The 20,753-nt window shown below is 45.2% G+C and overlaps 1 protein-coding gene across 2 annotated transcripts in view; it reads left to right on the plus strand.

Annotated features, from left to right (window-relative positions):
- OTOA (otoancorin) overlaps positions 1-8,355 on the plus strand; it is a 97,825-nt gene extending 89,470 nt beyond the window's left edge. For both annotated transcript variants that reach the window (XM_023225034.2, XM_023225035.2), the window contains 4 exons: positions 264-400; positions 922-1,019; positions 4,705-4,900; positions 8,096-8,355. In XM_023225034.2, the coding sequence (XP_023080802.2) occupies positions 264-400; positions 922-1,019; positions 4,705-4,900; positions 8,096-8,166 (502 nt within the window). In that variant the 3' untranslated portion in view covers positions 8,167-8,355. The remainder of the gene's footprint in view (positions 1-263; positions 401-921; positions 1,020-4,704; positions 4,901-8,095) is intronic.
- The last annotated feature ends 12,398 nt before the right edge of the window (positions 8,356-20,753 follow it).

Consider the following 20,753-nt stretch of genomic DNA (forward strand, 5'->3'; position numbering starts at 1 on the left):
ATCCATCCATCCATCCATCCATCCATCCATCCATCCATCCATCCATCTAGATATTCCACCTCCTGACACTTGGCACCTTTCTGGGCTAAAATCCCACTGGGCAATGGGATAAGCTGGATCTGCTCTGCCTGCTGAGCCTACCTAACTTCTGCACATTTGTGTGTGTGTGTGTGTGTGTGTGTGTGTGGGGTGTGTTTGTTTGTTTGTTTTTGGCTGAAGAGTCCAAACTCAGATTATATCCCTCCCTCTTTAACCACTACCAGGGTAGTAGTGGCCAGAATTGGGACCCTGCTCTGCAGCACGCATGTCTTGGCTGAGTTTAAGAGGAAGGCTGAAGTCGTGTTTGGGGATCCCACTGAGTGGACCAGTTCTGTCTTGCAGGAGCTTGGGACCATTGCAGGTAAGACTCACCCTGAGCATGCCTTTCTCTCCCTTTCCAAACTTAAATGTGGGGACACAAAATAAAACATGATCCTTGGCCATGTGTAGCAAACATCAATGGCGTTACAGTAGAACCTGTATTTCATGATTTGAAGTTGCAGAGGGTGAGTCTGCAAATCTGCTTTTAAAACAAGCTCTCTTGGAGATTCTTGTGTACACTAAAGTTTGGAAAACCACTAGTTTAGAATGTGATTTAATTGGCCCCTAAGTAGTTTTATACAAAATTTGAAAGTGTGTAAATTGAAGTTCCTTCTGGGCATGCGTTTCACTGTAGGAGGCCAATCAGGGCTAATGTGACCCACATTTTTTTTTTCTGAGTTGATGAAGGAACTTGATTCCCCAGTGTGATTTCCAGGGCCTTTTGTAAGGAATGATGCTTGCCTAGAACACTCAAATCTGAGCGTTATGAAGCACCATTAATAAAACAAGAGGAGTTCTGATGGCTTGAACTAAACCCCTGTGATTCCTTTTTCTCCCCAGCTGGATTAACTAAGGCAGAGCTCCGGATGCTTGACAAGGATTTGATGCCATATTTCCAGCCATCAGCAATAAAATGCCTTCCTGATGAGATATTCAAAGTAGGTGCTCAGTTCTTCAAGGAGAAAGGGGAGCTTGACCCCATTTCAAATCACGCAGGGAAATGGATGATGGGCCTTAGAATTTAGAGACTTGTGGCCAGACTCTGCTGATGGTGTCAGAGGAGATCTATATGAGTTTAGGTGTTTTTAAAAAACATTTTTTCTTAAAATTACATATGCGTTTTAATTATATTTATTTTTATGGTCACCTTCTCTTCTTCTAGCAGGTGGTACTGATTTTCTATTTATGGTGGCATGAGGTTCATAAACCCTTACGAAAACCCTTGGGGACAGATATAGTTCAGAATTCAGAATTTCTCAGATTTTAAAAAGATTATCCTGTACATTTACTCTATGTAACTTCATACCCCCAGCAGTGCCTGGGGAAGCACCTTGTAAGCAAACACATTAATATTTCTGTGAAGAAATCTGTGAGAAGCCACACTAATTGGAATAAATAGAGATTATAAATAAATAGCCTCACATCATTTCAGGTCAAGTTTTGCTGATAAATAAGTTTGACTTAAACTTTGGGGGGAAACTTTCAGTTTTCAGATTATTTTTGGACTTCAGAATTGCAGATGAGGGATTGTGGACCTTTGTAATATTTCCTTTTAAAATACAATTAAATAAAAATATTTTAGTTGATTTAGGTCAGGCACGGTGGCTCACGCCTGTAATCCCAACGCTTTGGGAGGCTGAGACAGGCCAATCACCTGAGGTCAGGAGTTCGAGACCAGCCTGGCCAACATGGTGAAACCCCATCTCTATGAAAAATACAAAGTTAACTGGGTGTGGTGGTGGATGCCTGTAATCCCAGCTACTTGGGAGGCTGAGGCAGGAGAATTGCTTGAACCCGGGAGACAGAGGTTGCAGTGAGCCGAGACTACACCATTGCACTCCAGCCTGGGCAACAAGAGTGAAACTTCATCTCTCTCTCTTTCTCTGTGTGTGTATATATATATATATATTTCTCTCTCTATATATATTTTTAGTTGATTTAAAGAAAAATATTAGGAAAATCACAAGAGGACAGGTGAAAAACTGCTATGGAAAAAATTGAGAGGGTGGAATTGGATCAATTGAAGTAAGGGAGCAGGGTATCTAATGACAGGTCCTTTTTTTTCTGTCTGTGTTCAAGATTAGGGGGGTATTTGGTGGGAATAGTCTGCTCTGATGAGGAGGCAGTGACCCTGGTGTTCCTGTTTGTTTGATAATGTGGGAATACATTTTGTCCACCACTTCTGGATAAAACACACAAATCAGGCTCAATAAACTCCCCTGGTGCCACATCACTTGTTCATTTCAAGAAAGATAGCCGACCTTCAATCAGTTCAGCACCTCGGACAGTTGTGAGCACATTGCAGGCATAATAGCTGTTTGAGGGCAATAAATAGCAGTCCTTAAGGCCATTGAGCAAATACCTGTTTCCCCTCTGGGGCACTCTGCATGGGACAAGCAGCGTGGTCTTGGATGCTGGCATTTTGCCAAGCTCTTTCTCTTGGTCTTGTTTGGAGTGCTGTTGTGCTGCTTCTTTGTACAGGTATTTATCTATTTCAGAAATCCCTACCGATCACCTACATTGTGACAGGCTCCAGGGTAGGTGCACCTAAGGATGCACAGGTGAAGGGGTTATCACACAGTGCCTTCAGGGGCCTGAAAGGTAACACAAGGTGCAGTAGGCTGGGTAGAGACCAAAGTGAACTGGAGAGCCCTGTCTAAATGTGGAGGCTGCTTCTCATCCCTAGCACATTCATGCAGTGTGGCCACGTGGGCCCAGGATTGCTGAATTTTCCTTTTTACTTTTTTCAAGAAGAAATCAGAAATCTTCATTTTCATATGGAATCGCTTGATAATTAAATGTTGGCAGCCAATCTGAATTTATTTTTGAAGACACAGTGCTGCAGGCCTAGAGATTCAATCTGGCCTGTGGGTCGCAAGTCAGCAACATTGATAAAAGAGATAATTTTTAGAATACAGACTCTGTGTTAATGGTACATGGAAGCCAAAAAAGCACCTATGTGCCCACCCTACCGGGTGTGTGTGTGTGTGTGTGTGTGTGTGTGTGTAGTGAGAGGAGAGGAGAGGATACTGAATTTTATTTTTTTTGAGACAAAGTCTTACTCTGTTGCCCAGGGTGTGCAGTGGCACAATGATGGCTCACTGCACCCTTGATCCTTTGGGCTCAAGCAATCCTCTCACGTCAGTCTAAGTAACTAGGACTACACACTTGGCTAATTTAAAAAAACTTTTTGTAGAGATGGCGGTCTCATTGTGTTGCTCAGACTGGTCTCAAACTCCGCCTCAGCCTCCTAAAGTGCTGGGATGGTAGGCATGAGCCACGGCGCTTGACCGACCAGATGCTGAATCTTTGAGGACAGCTAGTGATGAAGAAGAAACAGTGTTCCAGGCAGAAGGAGGTGCACAGAAAGGTGCTGCCTCTCGGGAACTGTAAATATTGGCACTCACTCTCCTGGAGTGAAGAATGCCAGGTGTGAGGCTGGAGAGGTGGGCAGGGCAGAGTTTTTTCCAGGAGCCTGAACTGTGTTCTGGAATGGGGTGCCTGTAAGGGCTTTACACAGAGGGATATGATTCCAGGGAAGTATCTACCTGGACAAAAGAGGACAGTGTGACTGACAGGAGAGGAAGGGATAAGGGAGCATAAGCATCTTTCCCAGATTGTTCAGGGCCTTTAGAAAATAAACACGATTATGTAGAGTCCCCTTTACAAGAGCAGCATCCTGCCATCCCAACGTATTCCAGTCCCATCGGAACAAGTCACCAAGTCTTTGATCTGAAAGTGACTTCAGAAGACACCTTCTTCACAGTCTTTGAAGACATAGTCTGGCCAGCAGAATTTCCTACTCATGTTGTCCATGGCAGATATCACCAATAGATGATGACTGCATTTTGCCTCCGTGGAGCCCTCACAGAGCTCATCACATGGTGCTCAGGCAGTCAAACCAAAGGATCAGAATCAGTCAGCAGAGGAGATGAGTTCTCTATGCTGTCTCACATTTATCCCCAAAGCCCAGGGAGGCTGTGTAATTTTTTCAAGGTGACACAGCAAGCATGTGGCAGAGCAGGGGCTCAAATTCAGGCCTCTGGTCTTTAAGACTTGTGTTTCCCCCTCCACATCAGTGTTTCAGGAGGTGGAAGACTTGAAGCACTGGGAAGCTGTCTTGCATTGCATTAAACAACATTGCCACATAGGGAGGAAATCATGCCTCCCTTTTCAACTCTCCGTTAGTACTTCTAATTACCTCAAGGAATAAGTGTCAATTTAACACCTATATAGTACATTTTATATCATTTTATATTCTCTCTCTCTCTCTTTTTTTTTTTTTTTAAGAGGCCAGGGGTTCAGATAGTGTTGGCGGACAAATCTAGCTAGGATTCAACAATATTGTTTTATCTTTGTTTTGCGGCTCCTATTTAATGCTTGCTTATGGCAAGTCTGCGGCTTTCCATTTTTGGAAATTTCCATTTTAAAATTTCTATTTTTAAATGCATTTATTTTGGTAGTGCAAGAGTGATTCAATTTTAAGGAAACATCTTAAAGAGGACCAGACATGATATACACAAGGGGATGACAAAGTTGTGCGCATCCTGTGCCGGACGCCCGAGGTGTGGGAAATCCGGGGAGGGGCCCCGTGTGAAGGTGCTGCCCCTTTGCCTCCCGCAGGAGCTGTCCGCCGAGCAGATCGCCTCCCTGGGCCCGGAGAACGCCGCGGCGGTGACCCACGCCCAGCGCTGGCGGCTCAGTCCACTGCAGCTGCAGAGCCTCCAGCAGGCGCTAGATGGCGCCAAGACTCACTCCTGGCAGGACGCGCCCGCTAGCGCGGGTCCCACTAGGACCTCATCCTCGCGTTCTCCTGCAGGTGAGCAGAGCCGCCCTCTGCCCCGTGTACTAGCCTCACTTTCCTTCCCTGTCCTCCCTGTCAGGCCTGGGGTGGGAAGATTCTTAAGATTCAGAGCGGGGTCTCTGACAGTCACTGGGGATTCTGCCCTCAGTGAAAAATCCAAAGTTCCTATCAAGCTTTCCTACCAAATTTGAGGATTAATGATTTTCAACTATGGCTGCACTTGGGTGGGGGGCATTACAAATCTTCCAGTTCCCCGGCCCCTACCCAGAACGAATCCCATCAGAATCTCAGGACTACATTCATTTTAGCAGCTCCTTTGCAAACTCCCTCCTCACTATCCAATAATAATTAACTATTATTATTATTATTATTATTATTATTATTATTATTTTGACTGAGAGTCTCGCCCTGTCGCCCAGGCTGGAGTGCAGTGCCGCGATCTCGGCTCACTGCAACCTCCACCTCCCAGGCTCAAGCGATCCTCCCACCTCAGCCTCCCAAGTAGCTAGGATTACAGGTGTGTGCCCCACACCTGGTTAATTTTTTTATTCTTAGTAGAGATGGCGTTTCATCATGTTGGCCAGGCTGGTCTTGAACTCCCGACCTCAGGTGATCTGCCCACCTCAACCTCCCAAAGTGTTGGGATTACAGGTGTGAGCCACCAAGCCCGGCCTGTCCAATATTAACTAATGTTTACTGGGCACCTACTATGTTCCAAGTCTGCTTTAGGGTCTGGGAATACAGAGGTGAGCAAGACAGAGAAGGCTCTCTTGTAAATGAAGAAGATATTTCAAATCTGACAAGACCAGGGAGGGTGATAGTGACTAGGGGCTGAACTAAGATAGAGAAGCCTCCCCAGGGAGTGGCATTGGATCCTGGGAACACGGCCTTCTTTCCTTTTTCTCCCCCATGCCTTTCTTACAGCTCTCCCCCTTTCCCCTTCACTTTCTCACTTCTTTGTGATGCCTTCTGTTCTTAACACCACATTTGGACCATGCTCTGGGGAGATAGCTTCTAACAAGCCAGAGATGTCCCCTGCCCTCATTGAGCTCTCCGTGCAGCCTGGCAGGGAGGGAAGACATGTGTCCTGGTGAGCATGAGGCAGTTGCTGGGTGCTGAGATGGGGAGCACACAGGGAACACACATGGGTCGGGAAACCTCCTAAAGTCAGTGATGTCTCAGGTGAGACACAAGGTGAGAAGAAGATGGACTTAGCGAGGTGGACAGTGTCCCAGGAGTAGGTACCGGCATGGACAAGCACCCAGAGAAAACAGAGGACTTGGTGCTTGACTAAAACCTCCACTCCACCTTTTCCTGACTTGAATGTCTCCCTACCCTGCCTTCACACAGGGATGGTGAATTGGGGTATTCCCCATTTCTGCAGCCACAAGTAGCCAGAGGTGGCACTTGAAAACACAAACCATGCCTTTTGATGAATTATATTATTACTTTAAAATACTTTTTGTTGAGGCTTGTCACATTGGCTCATGCCCGTAATCCTAGCACTTTGGGAGGCCGAGGCGGGTGGATCACCTGAGGTCAGGAGTTTGAGACCAGCTTGGCCAACATGGCGAAACCCTGTCTCTACTACAAATACAAAAATTAGCTGGGTCTGGTCGTGGTCACCTATAATCCCAGCTACTCCGGAGGTTGAGGCAGGAGAATTGCTCGAACACTCGGGGCGGAGGTTGCAGCGAGCTGAGATCCTGCCAGTTCACTCCAGCCTGGGCAAAAGAGCAAAACTCCATCTCAAACAAACAAACAACAACAACAACAAAATTTTCATTGAAATATGATATGCATGTATTTAAAAGTTATTTGTAAATGTTATAGCGTTTTGCACGAATAGATAATATGCGCAATGGATAATGCACAGGGTTCCAAATATATAAAGTCTGAAAGGCACAAAGTGAAACCTTTTCCTCCGTCCTGGGTCCCCCAGCCACCCAGTTCCCTCTCCAGAGGCAACCAATGTTACCAGCTTCTTGTGTATTTGTCCAGAGATATTCCATGCATACACAGCAAATCAAATATAGATGATCTCTGCACTTTTCACAAAAGCTTATTATACACCTTGTTCTGCACATTGTATTTTTCACCTAACAATATACTTTGGAGGAAATTCTGTATCTGTGCACAGGAGCTGTGCCATTGTTGGTTTTATGGCTATGCCATAACTGTATTCAAGCAGAGGTCTGTAGATGGACCTTTCAGTTGTTTTTTTTTTTTTTTTTTTTTTTTTTTATGAATAATGCTTCAGTTCCTGACCTGATATAATTTGCATCTGTGCAAATATGTCTGTAGGATAAACTCTTCAAAGTGAGATTGCTAGATCACAGGGTCTGCATTTATAATTTTGATGGATGTTGGTCGGGTGTGGCAGCTCACGCCTGTAATTTCAGTACTTTGGGAGGCCGAGGCAGGCGGATAACTTGGGGTCAGAAATTTGACATGAGGCTGCCCAACATGATGAAACCTAAAATGCAAAAATTAGCCAGGTGTGGTGGCACGTACCTTAGTCCCAGTTACTAGGGAAGCTGAGGCAGGGAAATCGCTTGAATCTGGGAGGCAGAGGCTACAGTGAGCCGCGATGGTGCCATTGCATTCCATCCTGGGTGACAGAGCAAGACTCTATCTGAATTTTTTTTTTTTAGTGGATGTTGTCAAATCCCCTGCAGAAAGGTGTGACGGGTTTTCCCTTGAAACAGCAGTGTCAGAAAGTGATGAGGGTGCCTTACAAAGATGTCCCCTGCATGTCCCTGGCTGGGCAAGATCCTGGATGCCCCTCCTTCATTCACCCCAAAGGCCTAAGTGAGGGCTGCCATTGGGTGAATCCTTCCTATGGACCAGAGCCCTAAACTTTTGTTTCCTAAACTTGCTTAATTATCAGAATCACCTGGGAGAGATGCTTAAAATACAAATTCCCGGGCCTCTCCTGGCAGACTTGCTAAGTCAGAATCTCCAGAGGATCCTGGAATTGGTGTTTTTAACAAGCTCCCTAGTACATGCTGACTGACACAATCTCATTTAATTCTCACTCCCCCACCTCTCCTCCTCTTTGAGGGTCATTGTTCCCATTTAAGAGATGAACAAATCAAGGCTCTGCATCAAGTGGTCCCAGAGAGAGACTCGGGGAGTTGGACAAGACGTGTCCACCTTCTGCTTGCTGCTGGGACTTCATGTGTACTCTTACTTTGTGTTTGCTTTTAGGAGCTCCCCTGTCATGGGGTCTTTGGCTTGGCTGTCCCCTGCTGGTTCTAATGGCCAAGCTCCTGTGGTGAGTGGCCTGAGCGCATCGTCCTGTGTTGCCCCAAGCAGCTGGCCAACGTGTGTAGAAACATGATGCTTCAGACGGTGGGAGACCTTTCCCTGGATCCAGACCGTCATCTAGGGCAGGGAGACCCCGGGGCCATGATGGTGAAAATGCATCCAAAATGAAAAATAATTATTAAAAATGATCTTGCAAATTATTTTTAATTTTTTTAAATTTTAATTTTCATGAGTACATAGTAGGTATATATATTTATGGGGTACATGAGATGTTTTAATACAGGCATGCGGTGTGTAATAATCACATCATGTAAAATGGGGTATCCATCACCTCAAGCCTTTATCCTTTGTGTTACAAACAATCCAATTATACTCTTTCAGTTATTTTTAAATGTACAATTAAATTACTATTGACTATAGGGCCTGGCGCAGTGGCTGACACCTGTAATCCCAGCACTGTGGGAGGCCGAAGCGGGTGGATCACCTGAGGTCAGGAGTTCAAGACCAGCCTGGCCAACATGGTGAAATCCCATCTCTACTAAAAAAATTAGCTGGACATGGTGGTGTGCACCTGTAATTCCAGCTACTCGGGAGGCTGAGGCAGGAGAATCGCTTGAACTGGGGAGGCGGAGGCTGCAGTGGGCAGAGACCGTGCCACTGCCCTCTAGCCTGGGTGACAGAGTGACTTTGTCTCAAAAAAAAAAAAAAGAAAGAAAAAAAGACTTGATTATAGTCATCCTGTTGTGCTATGGAAGAGTAGGTCTTACTCATCTTCCTATTTTTTTGTACCCATTAACCATCTGCCTCCTCCCCCTCCAACTCTCCCATTACCCTTCCCAGCCTCTGTTCACTGTCCTTCTCCTCCATCTCCACGGGTTTAATTGTTGTGATTTTTGATCTTGCAAATTGTTAAGCCCACTCATCTCCTCAGCGGGAAGCCTTTCTCTGTCCCATTGCAGCCTCTTTTGTTTTCCAGCTTGGAGACAAAGAACTTGCGGGGAAGGAATGGTGTTTTCTGTTAACAGTACAAGGCCCTTACAAACAAGTTGCTGCCCTCGCTTTAGAGAGATACCAGACAGAGGCAGTGCAAGAAAAGGCACCATTTTAGCCAGGGCCTGATCTAGTTTCTACTTGAGCTTAATTTCACTTTCTTGAAGCTACAGGCTACATTGGATTTCTCCCCTACGATATTTAGCAGAGCTGAAATAAATGAATCCCTGAGCAGAAGCCAATATTCTTGGCTGATCGCTGGGACTAATTGATGTTTTGGTGGGCATTGCATTGGTTGGAAATTAAAACATTTAACATGGCTCAACGTTAAATCAATTTAAAAATACATTTTTCAGATGTCTTCCATTTCCTTGGGACTCAGCTGAATGGATGGCTGTGAAGCTATCATTAAGCTCTCAAAATATTCCCTTTTTTTGGTGGAGATGGTGGTGGCTCTTCTGGTTTTAAGTTGCTCTGAGCTTTGGGGAATGGGCTGAAATAAAAAATAAAAATATGTTGGGTAAGTCAGTCACTGGTGTGATCCTGGTGTGGCTGAGCAAACTCCGCCCACTGGCTCGATCCTTCTAGAAAGAAATTACTTCTGGCAATTGCCAAGATGCTTTTAGCCTTAGGTTTAGGAAGTCAGGGCTCAGGGAAGGGGGGCAGCAGTGGTGTTTGCAAACACCTTCTCGAACACAGCATCACAGCTGCTTGGCAGGGTGTTTCTCTGGTGGCATCCTAGGTGCTTCTGTTCTGCCACCAGCACACCTTGGGTTCTCCTCCTAGTCACTCATCCACAGTAGACGTCTCATCTGGAGATGAGAAGAAAACCCTGCATGTTTCCGAAAATCTGTGGTGTCCCATAAAAGGCGGTGGATTTTACGAAGCATCATGAGTAGTTATTGCAGAGGCTCGAGTGTATTTTCAGAGGTCACGTGGTTTTATAGAAAACTAAGACTGCAGTGTGAAAGGTGTGATCCTACACGTGTTATTTAAGGTCTGACTTGGTTTTCCTTCATCCTAGTAGGGAAGTGGCAGCAAATGGTGCTTCTCAAGTACAGAACATTAATTGTTTTTTTTTTTTTGAGATAGAGCCTCACTCTGTCATCCAGGCTGGAGTGCGTGGCACAATCTTGGTTCACCGCAACCTCTACCTCCCGGGTTCAAGAGATTCTCCTGCCTCAGCCTCCTGAGTAGCTGGGATTACAAGCATGCGCCTCTATGCCCGGCTAATTTTTGCATTTTTGATGGAGATAGGATTTTACCATGTTGGCCAGGCTGGTCTCGAACTCCTGGCCTCAAGTGATCTGCCTGCCTTGGCCTCCCAAAGTGCTGAGATTACAGGCATGAGCCACTGTATCTGGCCCAGAACATTAATTTTCTTACAAACAGCAGTCCCCACTTTAGCTGGGCTGGACCAGCTGCTTGGAGAGGGGTGCTTGATGAGAACGTGTCTGCACAGACTCCCATGAGGATGTCCTTGGATCTCAATCGGTATTCTCACTTTCTGCCGGTCTTGGTTTATCCTGGACAAGAAAAAGCAAACAGTAACAAAATCCACTCTCCTGTGAGTCAGGCTTCACACTGCCAGCTTCATGTGGCTTTTGTATTTCATCTCTCTTTCTGGTCATTTATTTCTGATCTAATTCCTGTTTCTTTCCTCCCATCTTGAATAACGACTCCCATTACAGAGGGCTGACTCTGGGTGAGGCTGTCTAAGGGCTTTCACTGTGTCATTAGCTCATTTCACTGTGGCCATGCTCCTGCCAGGTAGGCACTGTTAGGATTCCCATTTTCCAGGTGAGGGGACTGAGCCTGAGAGAGGTTACGGAGCTCTGGTCTAAGCTTCCCAGATAGCACAAATTCGAATCCTGACTTCTTTATCTCTGCACTGTGCTGCCTCCTGGACGGGTGTCCTTTAACTTCTCTAATAAGTCAGATCAGAGAGATTCTGTAAATCCCTTCGCCTCCTTCTCTGGCGGGAAGCCAGTTTGCCTCACAGCACATATAATTGGTGATCGCCCCAGGCAGAAAGACAAATCTAGCTGATGCCCTGCAGAAACTTCAGGGTCTCAGGTTGAAATGCACAGTCCTTTGCATGCAGGAAAGCAGCAGGTCACGCTGGCAGGTGCTGCTCCCATTCACCTTTCAATGTCAGTTCTCCTGATGGATTTCTAGCCTCCATCCTCCACAGCCCTCCTTAGCTGGAGGCAGGGATCACTGGCACTTGTATGCAGATCACAGTGTGTTGTCTTTGGTTCTTATTGGTGAGGACCTGTGCCGTTCCGGCTTCTAAATTTTTTGAATTTCACCCTAGTTAGATACTTTTGCAGAATCTCCACCTTCAGGCCCGCTCCAGACACCAAGCCTGGCTTGATGGGGACTGCAACTTCAGCCTAACATCCAGTGGAACTTAGAATGAAGTTATCCTCTCTAGTCCTGGTACCCAGGGGTTCAGCCACAGCTGCTTGTGATGGGTGAACATCTTTGGTAGTACCAAAGAGAGGTTACTGTGTCTTGGGGCGTGTGTGTGTTTACTCTGCTTTACTGAAGTCATGGAAGAGAGTTACAACACAGTAAACATCTTAATATTCAATACTAGGCACTTTTGCCTCTTGAGGGGCCTTTAAAAATATTGGGCCAGGTGTGGTGGCTCATACCTATAATCTTAGCATTTTGGGAGGCTGAGGCAGGAGGATCACTTGAGGCCAGGAGTTCGTGTCCAGCATGGGCAACATAGGGAAATGCTGTCCCTACAAAAAAAAAAAAAAAAAAAAAAGGCTGGGGGCAGTGGGTGGTTCAATCCTGTAATCCCTGTACTTTAGGAGGCTAGGTAGGCAGATATCTGAGCTCAGGAGTTCAAGACCAGCCTGGGCAACATGGTGAAACCCTGTCTCTACTAAAATACAAAAAATTATCTGGGAGTGGTGGCATGTGCCTGTTGTCCCAGCTACTTGGGAGGCTAAACAGGAGAATTGCTTGAACCTGGGAGGTGGAGGTTGCAGAGAGCCGAGATTGCAACACTGTATCTGAGTCTGGGCAACAGAGTGAGACTCTGTCTCCAAAAAAAGAAAAATTAGCCCCTGCCTGGTGGCACATGCCTGTAGTCCCAGCCACTCAGGAAGCTGAAGTGGGAGGATCGGTTGAGCCCAGAAATTTGAGGTTGCAATAAACTATGATTGTGCCACTGCACTCCAGCATGGGTGATGGAATGACTATATCTACATCTGTATCTATATCTATATCTATTTGTATATGAGATATATAGCTCTCATATATATGATATAGCTATATATCTCATATCTTATATATATGAGAGCTATGTATCTCATATATAGGAAGATAATATGTATGAGATGCATATAACTCATATATATGATAATATGTTATATATAAGATAATATATGAGATGCATATCATATATAAGATTATATTTAGATATATAAGATATATATTATATATAGATATATCATATCTATATTATATATCTATACATTTATATATTATAGATATATAGATATCTATAATATATAATATATATTATATATAGCTATATTATATATATAAATATATTGTATATATAGATTATATATAAAATATTATCTATATTATATATCTGTTATATATCTGTATTATATATAATCTATATAATAATCTTACATATAAGATTATGTATCACTTATAAATATAATATAACATAATATAATATAATTGAAAAAAAGTAAACGTTGCAGAATTCCCAGGCCACATGATGTCTAGTTGGGACATCTACAAACTGTGTGTCTTAAAGTAGGCTTGAACTGAGTACCCTCCTCAAATTCATTCAAGGCCTCCAACGATTCCTAGGATTCTTCCAATACTGTAAGTAGTTTGTATTACACTTTTCTTCTATCACTTCCCTGATTACTGATTGTTTCAGAAAGGGACATGGGCTTGACTGATCCATGGAGATATCTGCAGCTTGCCAGCAGGTGAAGTCTTTATTTGCCTTTATCTCCGTTGTGGCCTCTGATGAGCCAGACTACAGAGATGCTGATAAAATCTGGAAGGCAATGGTGGAGGCTGTAGTTTCCCAGGAGAACTCTGGCCCTTGGGAATTCCTTCCAGTCTCTGAGTCCCTGTGGCACATCTCCGTGTGTGGCAAACTAGATGATTGTTCCCAATGATTCTGCTTACTTCCTTTATTAGAATTATAAGCTTTTTGCCATGTGACTTTGTAGTACATCTCAGTAGGTAGAGTCTAATTCCTTGCCCTTCTAACTTTGGGCTTTGGTCATTGGAATGTGAGCAGATGCAACATTTTCCCCCAGCAGAAGTTTTAAATATGCTGCATGATTTAGCTTGACCTCTTGGTAATTGCTTCTCATGTGAAGAGACATGTGGAGCAGACCTGAACTCAGTCCAAACCTTTGAGCCAAGCTGAGCTCAGCAGAACCTAGCTGAGCTCAGCCAAGCCAAATCCAGTGTAATCACAGCCAACCTGAAGACTGAAGAAACAAGAAACAAATATTTGTTATAGAGATCCATTGAGATTTGGGAATTATTTCTCTTTAAAAAAATTTTTTTTTTTTGAGATGGAGTCTCACTCTGTCACCCAGGCTGGAGTGCAGTGGAGTGATCTCGGCTCACTGCAACCTCTGCCTCCTGGGTTCAAGCGCCTCTAGTGCCTCAGCCTCCCGAGTATCTGGGATTACAGGCATGTGCCACCATGCTTGGCTAATTTTTGTATTTTTGGTAGAGACAGGGTTTCGCCATGATGGCCAGGCTGGTCTTGAACTCCTGACCTTAGGTAATCCACCCGCCTTAGCCTCCCAAAGTGCTGGGGTTACAGGCATGAGCCACTGTGCCCGGCCTAGGGAGTTAGTTATTTGTTATTGTAGCAAAAGCTGTCTTATATATCATGTCACTAACATGCCCTCCTTTCACAGTGCTAGTCCCATTCTGATGATAGGAAGATGATACATTTTATCCTTTACCCTTACCATCATTTACTATTCACGCTATGCCCATTTGTCAAGCTCTTCTGCCTCCAAAAAGTGCTATGGTATTTGATACCTGCTAATGGTCTTTAACTTCTGTCATGTACCCATTTATTTCCTATCTCCAAGATCAGGGGTTGTAGAAATCACAGGAAAGCTGGGGTCAGAGCTTATACTCATAACATAGTTGTTCCACCTACTTTGCCATGGCAGACTTTGTATCTCATGGCTCACTTAACTGCTTCACCTTGAGCACTCACTCATTTCCCCCAAATCTGTAACTTAGCTTTTCTCCCTGGTACAATCAGGGCCCCTTTACCTGGAGTCTCCCAGAAGGATTTTCAGGTCATGTGATATATTAGCTTATCCTTAGGGAAGAACGTTCCAGTTGAAGAAGCCATCTGACTCTCCCCCAGGTGTGTGGTCATCTTCTCTGCTCATGCTGGAAGACAGAAGACCCTTTGAAGTGACTTAGTTCAACAAGTCTGCCCTTAAGTTGTCTTCCCCCTGGGGATCTGCCCCATCTTCGTCTTCTCCCTTCCACACCAGGTTCATTGAGAGCTCACTCTCCACCGTGGTCCTCTCTCATGCTCTCTGGCATCTTGCAACAGGTAACTTGAGATGCTGATGGGCAGTTGGGTGGATTCTCAGTGGTGGCCAGTCCAGCTCCAGGACCTGCCATACTGGAAAGGGTTTAGGGTTGGAGGAATCGACATGGAAACTCACCAGCCTGTATTCCACCCGAATGTAAGCTTCTGTGGGCAGGAGGCTCATCTGCTTGTTCACTGCTGTATTGCTACTGCCAAGCAGTCCCCAGTAGGCTGGTCATGGCTAGTGTCCATTACATATTTGTGCAGTATATGGGTGAACATACACACACCCTTTCTCAAACAAAACTGAACTCAGTAGGACATTCACTCGGGCAAAGATTGGGAAACTGTAGATCCATTCTGGAGGAGAGGAGGAGACAGAATCAGAGTATATTCATTTAACAAACATTTATGGAGAACCTACTTTTTTTGGCAGATCCTGTGCTACAGAAACAACAGTACACAAAGCCCTGCTTTCATGAAGCTTACAGTCTCCTGGGGGCTGGGAGTGGCATACTGTAAACACACACATGCACACACATACATGTTCATAGCCACACACCCCAATATCAGATAGTGATAAATATTATGGAGCAGGCCAGGAGCGGTGGCTCAAGCCTGTAATCCCAGCACTTTGGGAGGCCGAGATGGGCGGATCACGAGGTCAGGAGATTGAGACCATCCTGGCTAACACGGTGAAATCCCGTCTCTACTAAAAAATACAAAAATCTAGCCGGGCGAGGTGGCGGGCGCCTGTAGTCCCAGCTACTCGGGAGGCTGAGGCAGGAGAATGGCGTAAACTCGGGAGGCTGAGGTAGGAGAGGCAGAGCTTGCAGTGAGCTGAGATCCGGCCACTGTACTCCAGCCTGGGCGACAGAGCGAGACTCCGTCTCAAAAAAAAAAAAAAAAAAAAAAAATTCTGGAGCAAAGGAAATCTGGAGGAAAGAATTGAGAGCTCCAGATGGTGGTGGTAGGGATAGGGGTGGTGGAGAATAAGCTTTAATAAAACATTAGGTGGTCAGGAAAGGCTCTCCCCTCAAGAGGGATCCAATCGCTTCTTAAAGTTCCTATATCTCAATGCTGCCACATTTGGGATTAAGTTTCAACATGAATTTTGGAGGGGTCATTTGAATCATAGCACATGGTGTCCACCATCAGCTCTAAGATTACAGCCTAACACTTCTGCAATAACAAGAAAGAGAGATTGATCTTTGCTGGTTACTTCAGCAAAAGTCCCCAGATTAGGTCTGATTGGGCTTGCTTGAGGCAGGTGCCCATTTCTGATCTGACCACTGTGGCCCAGACAATGGTTACACCAATTGGCCAAGGCTAGGTCTGATTACCCTAAATCCTACCACAAATAACATTGACTGAGTGGGAAAGGACTGATTCCAGAAGAGATCAACTACTAAAATGTGGTAGGCAGAATTCTGAGATGGCCCCCAAGATCCCTGCTCCTTGGTGTGCACACTCTGTGCAAACTCCTCCTCTCCAGTGCTGCACAATTAGAGGATGTGATGGAATAGCCCTACCATGATTGGGCTACTAGTTAGTCGATTTTGAGTTAATCAAAAGGGAGAGCATCTGGGTGGGCCTGACCTAATCGGGTGCACCTTTAAAAGGGACTAGGTCCTTCCTGAAGTCAGAGATACTCAAAGTGTGAGAAGGCCTATGGAGAGGCCATAGGGCAAGGACCTAGGGTGGTCTTTAGAAGGTAAGAGAGGTCTCTGGTCGATAGCCAGCAAGAAAACAAGACCTCAGTCATAGTGATGCAGGGTAGATGAATTCCAAACTGGGGCTTAGCCTGTGAGGGTTCTTGGCCTTGCCCAGGAAAGAATTCAAGGGCAAGCTGGAGGTAGAAGAAAACAGCTTTACTGAAGCAGTGGTGTTACAGCTCCTGCAGTGTTACAGCTCCATGATGGCTCCTGCAGAGCAGGGCTACCCCATAAGCAGAGAGTACCAGCTCAGGGCCATTTTGTAGTCATATTTATATCTGCTTTTAATTATATGCAGATTAAAGGGTGGTTTCTGCAGAAATTTCTAGGGAAGGGGTAGTAACTTTTAGGTCATCAGGTTATTGCCATGGAAAGGGGTGGTAACTCGCAGGTATTGCTGTGCCAATGGTAAACTGACCTGGCACTCTGGTGGGTGTGTCTTAGGGAAAGTTGCTTCCCTCCCGCCTCTGTTTTAGTTAGTCCTGAACTTGGCCCCATGTCCAAGCCCCACGTACAGAGTCAAGTCCTGCCTCTTATCTCAAGATAATCCAAAGGAACGGAAGTCTGAAAACAACCAGTCATCCTGGAAGAAGACCCTGAGCTTTAGATAAGGCTGCAGCTCCAGCTGACACCTTGATTTCAGCCCCATGAGACCCCGCACAGAGAATCCAGTTGAGCCATGCTTGGATTTTGACGTATAGAACTGTGAGATAATACATTTGTGTTGCTTTAGTTGACACACTTCTGTCAATTCGTTACACGGCAATGAGAACTGAATAAGGGAGAAACAAGTGCTGGGTAGACAAAAGCGACGGATGTGCCTGAGGAGCTGAGACAGACAGCTGCCTGGAATTGAGCCTTACCTAGCCTGGAAGGTATGACTATGTCTCTGAATTCTCAATGGAAGAAGTTTTATTGGTCAGGCATCCTGTTCCATGTCAGCCTCTCCCTCTAGGATCTTTTGCTTCCTGCAAGGAGTGAGGCCTGGCATGTTTATCTTTTGCATTTGTCATTTATAGTGACTCAGCGTCAATTCATCAGTACATTCCAGTATTGTGAATTTCTTTTGGGGAAGCACACTTCTGGTACTCGCCAGTGGATTAGGTGGCATTAGCCCCACCTTCACTCCAGTGCTGGGCCCTGATTCCCTTAAGCCAATTAGCATACTCCATTCCCCCAGGCCATAATGGCTGATTCAGGGATGGACCAAAGAAAGCCAGGCTTTGGATTTTTTATTCAACTGTCAGAGTAAAGAGAAAGAACTTCTCTTTCCTCTGCACATGAATTGGGCAGCCATCCTGAAAGAGTAAGAAGAGAAGCTTTATAAAGGAATGAAATTAAGAAATGGAGTGAGAAGAATGAAGTTAAGAAATGGTGTGAGTCAGGCACGGGGGCTCACACTTTAATTTAAGAACTTTGGGAGGCTTAGGTGAGAGGGAGGATCACTTGAGCCCAGGAGTTCGAGACCAGCCCTGGCAACATAGTGAGACCCCCTGTTTCTACAAATAATAAAAATAAATTGTGGTGCACGCCTGTGGTCCTAGCCACTCAAGAGGCTGAGGTGGGAGGATTGCTTCAGCCTGGGAGGTTGCGGCTATAGTGAGCTGAGATTGCACCATTGTACTCCAGCCTGGTTAACAGAGTGAGATTCTGTGAAAAAAAAAAAAAAAAAAAAAAAGAAAGAAAAAGAAAAAGAAAGAAAAAAGGAAAGAAAAAAAAGAAAAAAGAAATGGTGTGAGAAACACTGGGTCCTGGCAAAAGATTTTGGCACCTGCATCAAACCATACCTGCAGGTTTGCCCCTGGACCTTTCAGTTATATGAACAAATTTGGGTTGGATTTCCTGATACTTACAAGTAGTTGGGTTGCTTTCTTTTTTCTGTTTATTTTTCTTGCTCATGGGGTGCGCACAAATTGTTTTTTATTACGGGTATAAGTGATCACAAAGTACCCATTTTCTCTATAACCTGAACAGAGAGAGTATGGGCATCTCAGCTTCCCAGGCCACAGCATCAATCTTTACCCTGAAATCAGCCTTGATGCACCTGAGTGCCTGATGAGCTACAGGGATCCTGTTTTTGAAATTTTTACGTGGGTGACAAAATAGCAAAATTGTGTGTGAGGCCTTTGCCTTGAGACCTGGGTTTGTTCCAGAGACAACTGTAATTGGAGGAAAGAGATTTACTCCTCCCACTCTCCTTGCTGACATTTGGCCTCAGGGGACTGAGTCATACCCGACCGACAGGATGTATCTAAATTTGAATGGCAGTCTGCTAGTCCAACCAGGTGATGCTTCCTGTCCCCTGAGGGTAGCCAATATCATCTCCTGCTTTTCTTCCTCCTGATTTAGCATCACTCAGGGCAGGAATTCTGGGCTGGAGGGGAGAGGCCTATAGTTCTCTTGTATGATCTGAGTTTGCTCACACAGCAACCTGCTCTTATCTAGTCTGATGTTTTTCAATGGCAGCCTGTTGTACCTTGTCATCTGACTCTGTGGACAGGACTTTCTGGTCTTCACACTGATTCAGGTTTGTTAGTTTTTTCCTCCTTGTTGATGTATAGTCAGGAATTTAACATCCTTGACTGTCCTCATCATTGGACACCCTCACTAGTCTTGTCAGGTGCTTAGCTATACAAATGAAAGTGTGGAAGCTTGGAGGTGGTATGTCATGATGCTGAACCCTAGGACTGAGCCCCGTGAATATGCTGTTAAGGTTCTTCCATCCCCACTTCCCTTCTGGGCCTGCCGCTCTTGCAACATCCTTGTGTCATGCTCAAAGACCTTTGCAGTGCTAGTTCTGCATTTCCCAACAGTGTCTTTGTTTTGGGTGCATTCTTTCATATTGGATGCTTGAAATGGACTAATCAGGTCCTGGCAGGCAATGGATATGCACATTAAAATTGATTACTTGAGGACAGTTTAACAAAGAGAGTATTTACAGAAGCATGGACTGGGTTAAATGAAACAAAGGATGTGAAATTCTCTGGAACTGTCAACAGCAGGGAGCCCTTACCAACCAGGTCTAAAAGGGAAGGGAAGAGAGACTTCTGGAATCCAGAAAGAACTGTAGTGTAATTACTCAACCTTCCTACCCACTGCACAGACAAAACTAGTTTGCTGAGACTGTGGTATTGCAGTGAAGAAAGAGTTTAAATAACCTGAGGCTGGCCATGAGGAAGAACTGGAGTTATCACTCAAATCATTCTCCCCAAAAACTTGGAGGTTGTGGTTTTTTTTTTCTTTCTTTTTCTTTTCTTTTCTTTTTTTTTTTTTTAAGTGGAGTTTTGCTCTTGTTGCCTGGACTGGTGTGCAATGGTGTGATCTTGGCTCACCGCAACCTCTGCCTCCCGGGTTCAAGTGATTCTCCTGCATCAGCCTCCCAAGTAGCTGGGATTACAGATGCACCACCGCGCCCAGCTAATTTTGTATTTTTAGTAGAGACAGGGTTTCTCCATGTTGGTCAGGCTGGTCTTGAACCCCCGACCTCAGGTGATCCCCTTGCTTTGGCCTCCCAAAATGCTGAGATTACAGGCATGAGCCACCGCACCTGGCCTGTGATTTTTCAAAGATAGTTTGGTGGCCAGAGGACTAGGCAATGGGTGCTGCTGATTAGTTGGGGACGCAACAGGGGTGTGGGAAACGGTCTTTGTGCGCTGAGTTCACCTCTGGGTAGGGGCCACAGGACCAGTTGAGTCATGAGTCATAAGTCCAGGTGGGGTCAGTTATTTGCCAGAATGCAAAGTCTGAAAAACATCTCAAAAGACCAATCCTAGGTTCTATAATAGTGATGTTATCTATAGGAGCAACTGGGGAAGTCACAAATCTTGTAACTTATAGAACAATGGCTGGTTCTAAAACTATGCCTAAGACTATGCCTCCATTTTAGCAGAATTCGGGCCCCTCCCTGATCTTGTGGCCTTCCTTAGTTTTACAAATGTGGTTTCAGCCCTGAAACAATGAGGGAATCAGTTCTAGTGGAACACTATTATCATCCTTGCTTTCAAGTTAAACTATAAACTAAATTCCTGTCCAGGTATAGTAGTTCACACCTGCAGCCCCAGCACTTTAGGATGCCAAGGCAGGTAGATCGCTTGAGCCCAGGAGTTCAAGACCAGGCTGGGCAACATGGCAAGACCCCATCTCCACAAAAAGTACAAAAAAATTTAGCATGTGCCTGCAGTCCTAGCTACCCTGGAGGCTGAGGTGGGAGAACCACCCTGAGACCAGGGAGTTTGAGGTTGTGGTGAGCCATGATCACGCCACTGCACTCCAGCCTGGGCGACAGAGTGAGGCCTTGTCTCAAAAAGCAAATAAATAAAATAAA

The sequence above is a fragment of the Piliocolobus tephrosceles genome, chromosome 17 (assembly GCF_002776525.5).
Source record: "Piliocolobus tephrosceles isolate RC106 chromosome 17, ASM277652v3, whole genome shotgun sequence".
Lineage (NCBI taxonomy): Eukaryota > Metazoa > Chordata > Mammalia > Primates > Cercopithecidae > Piliocolobus > Piliocolobus tephrosceles.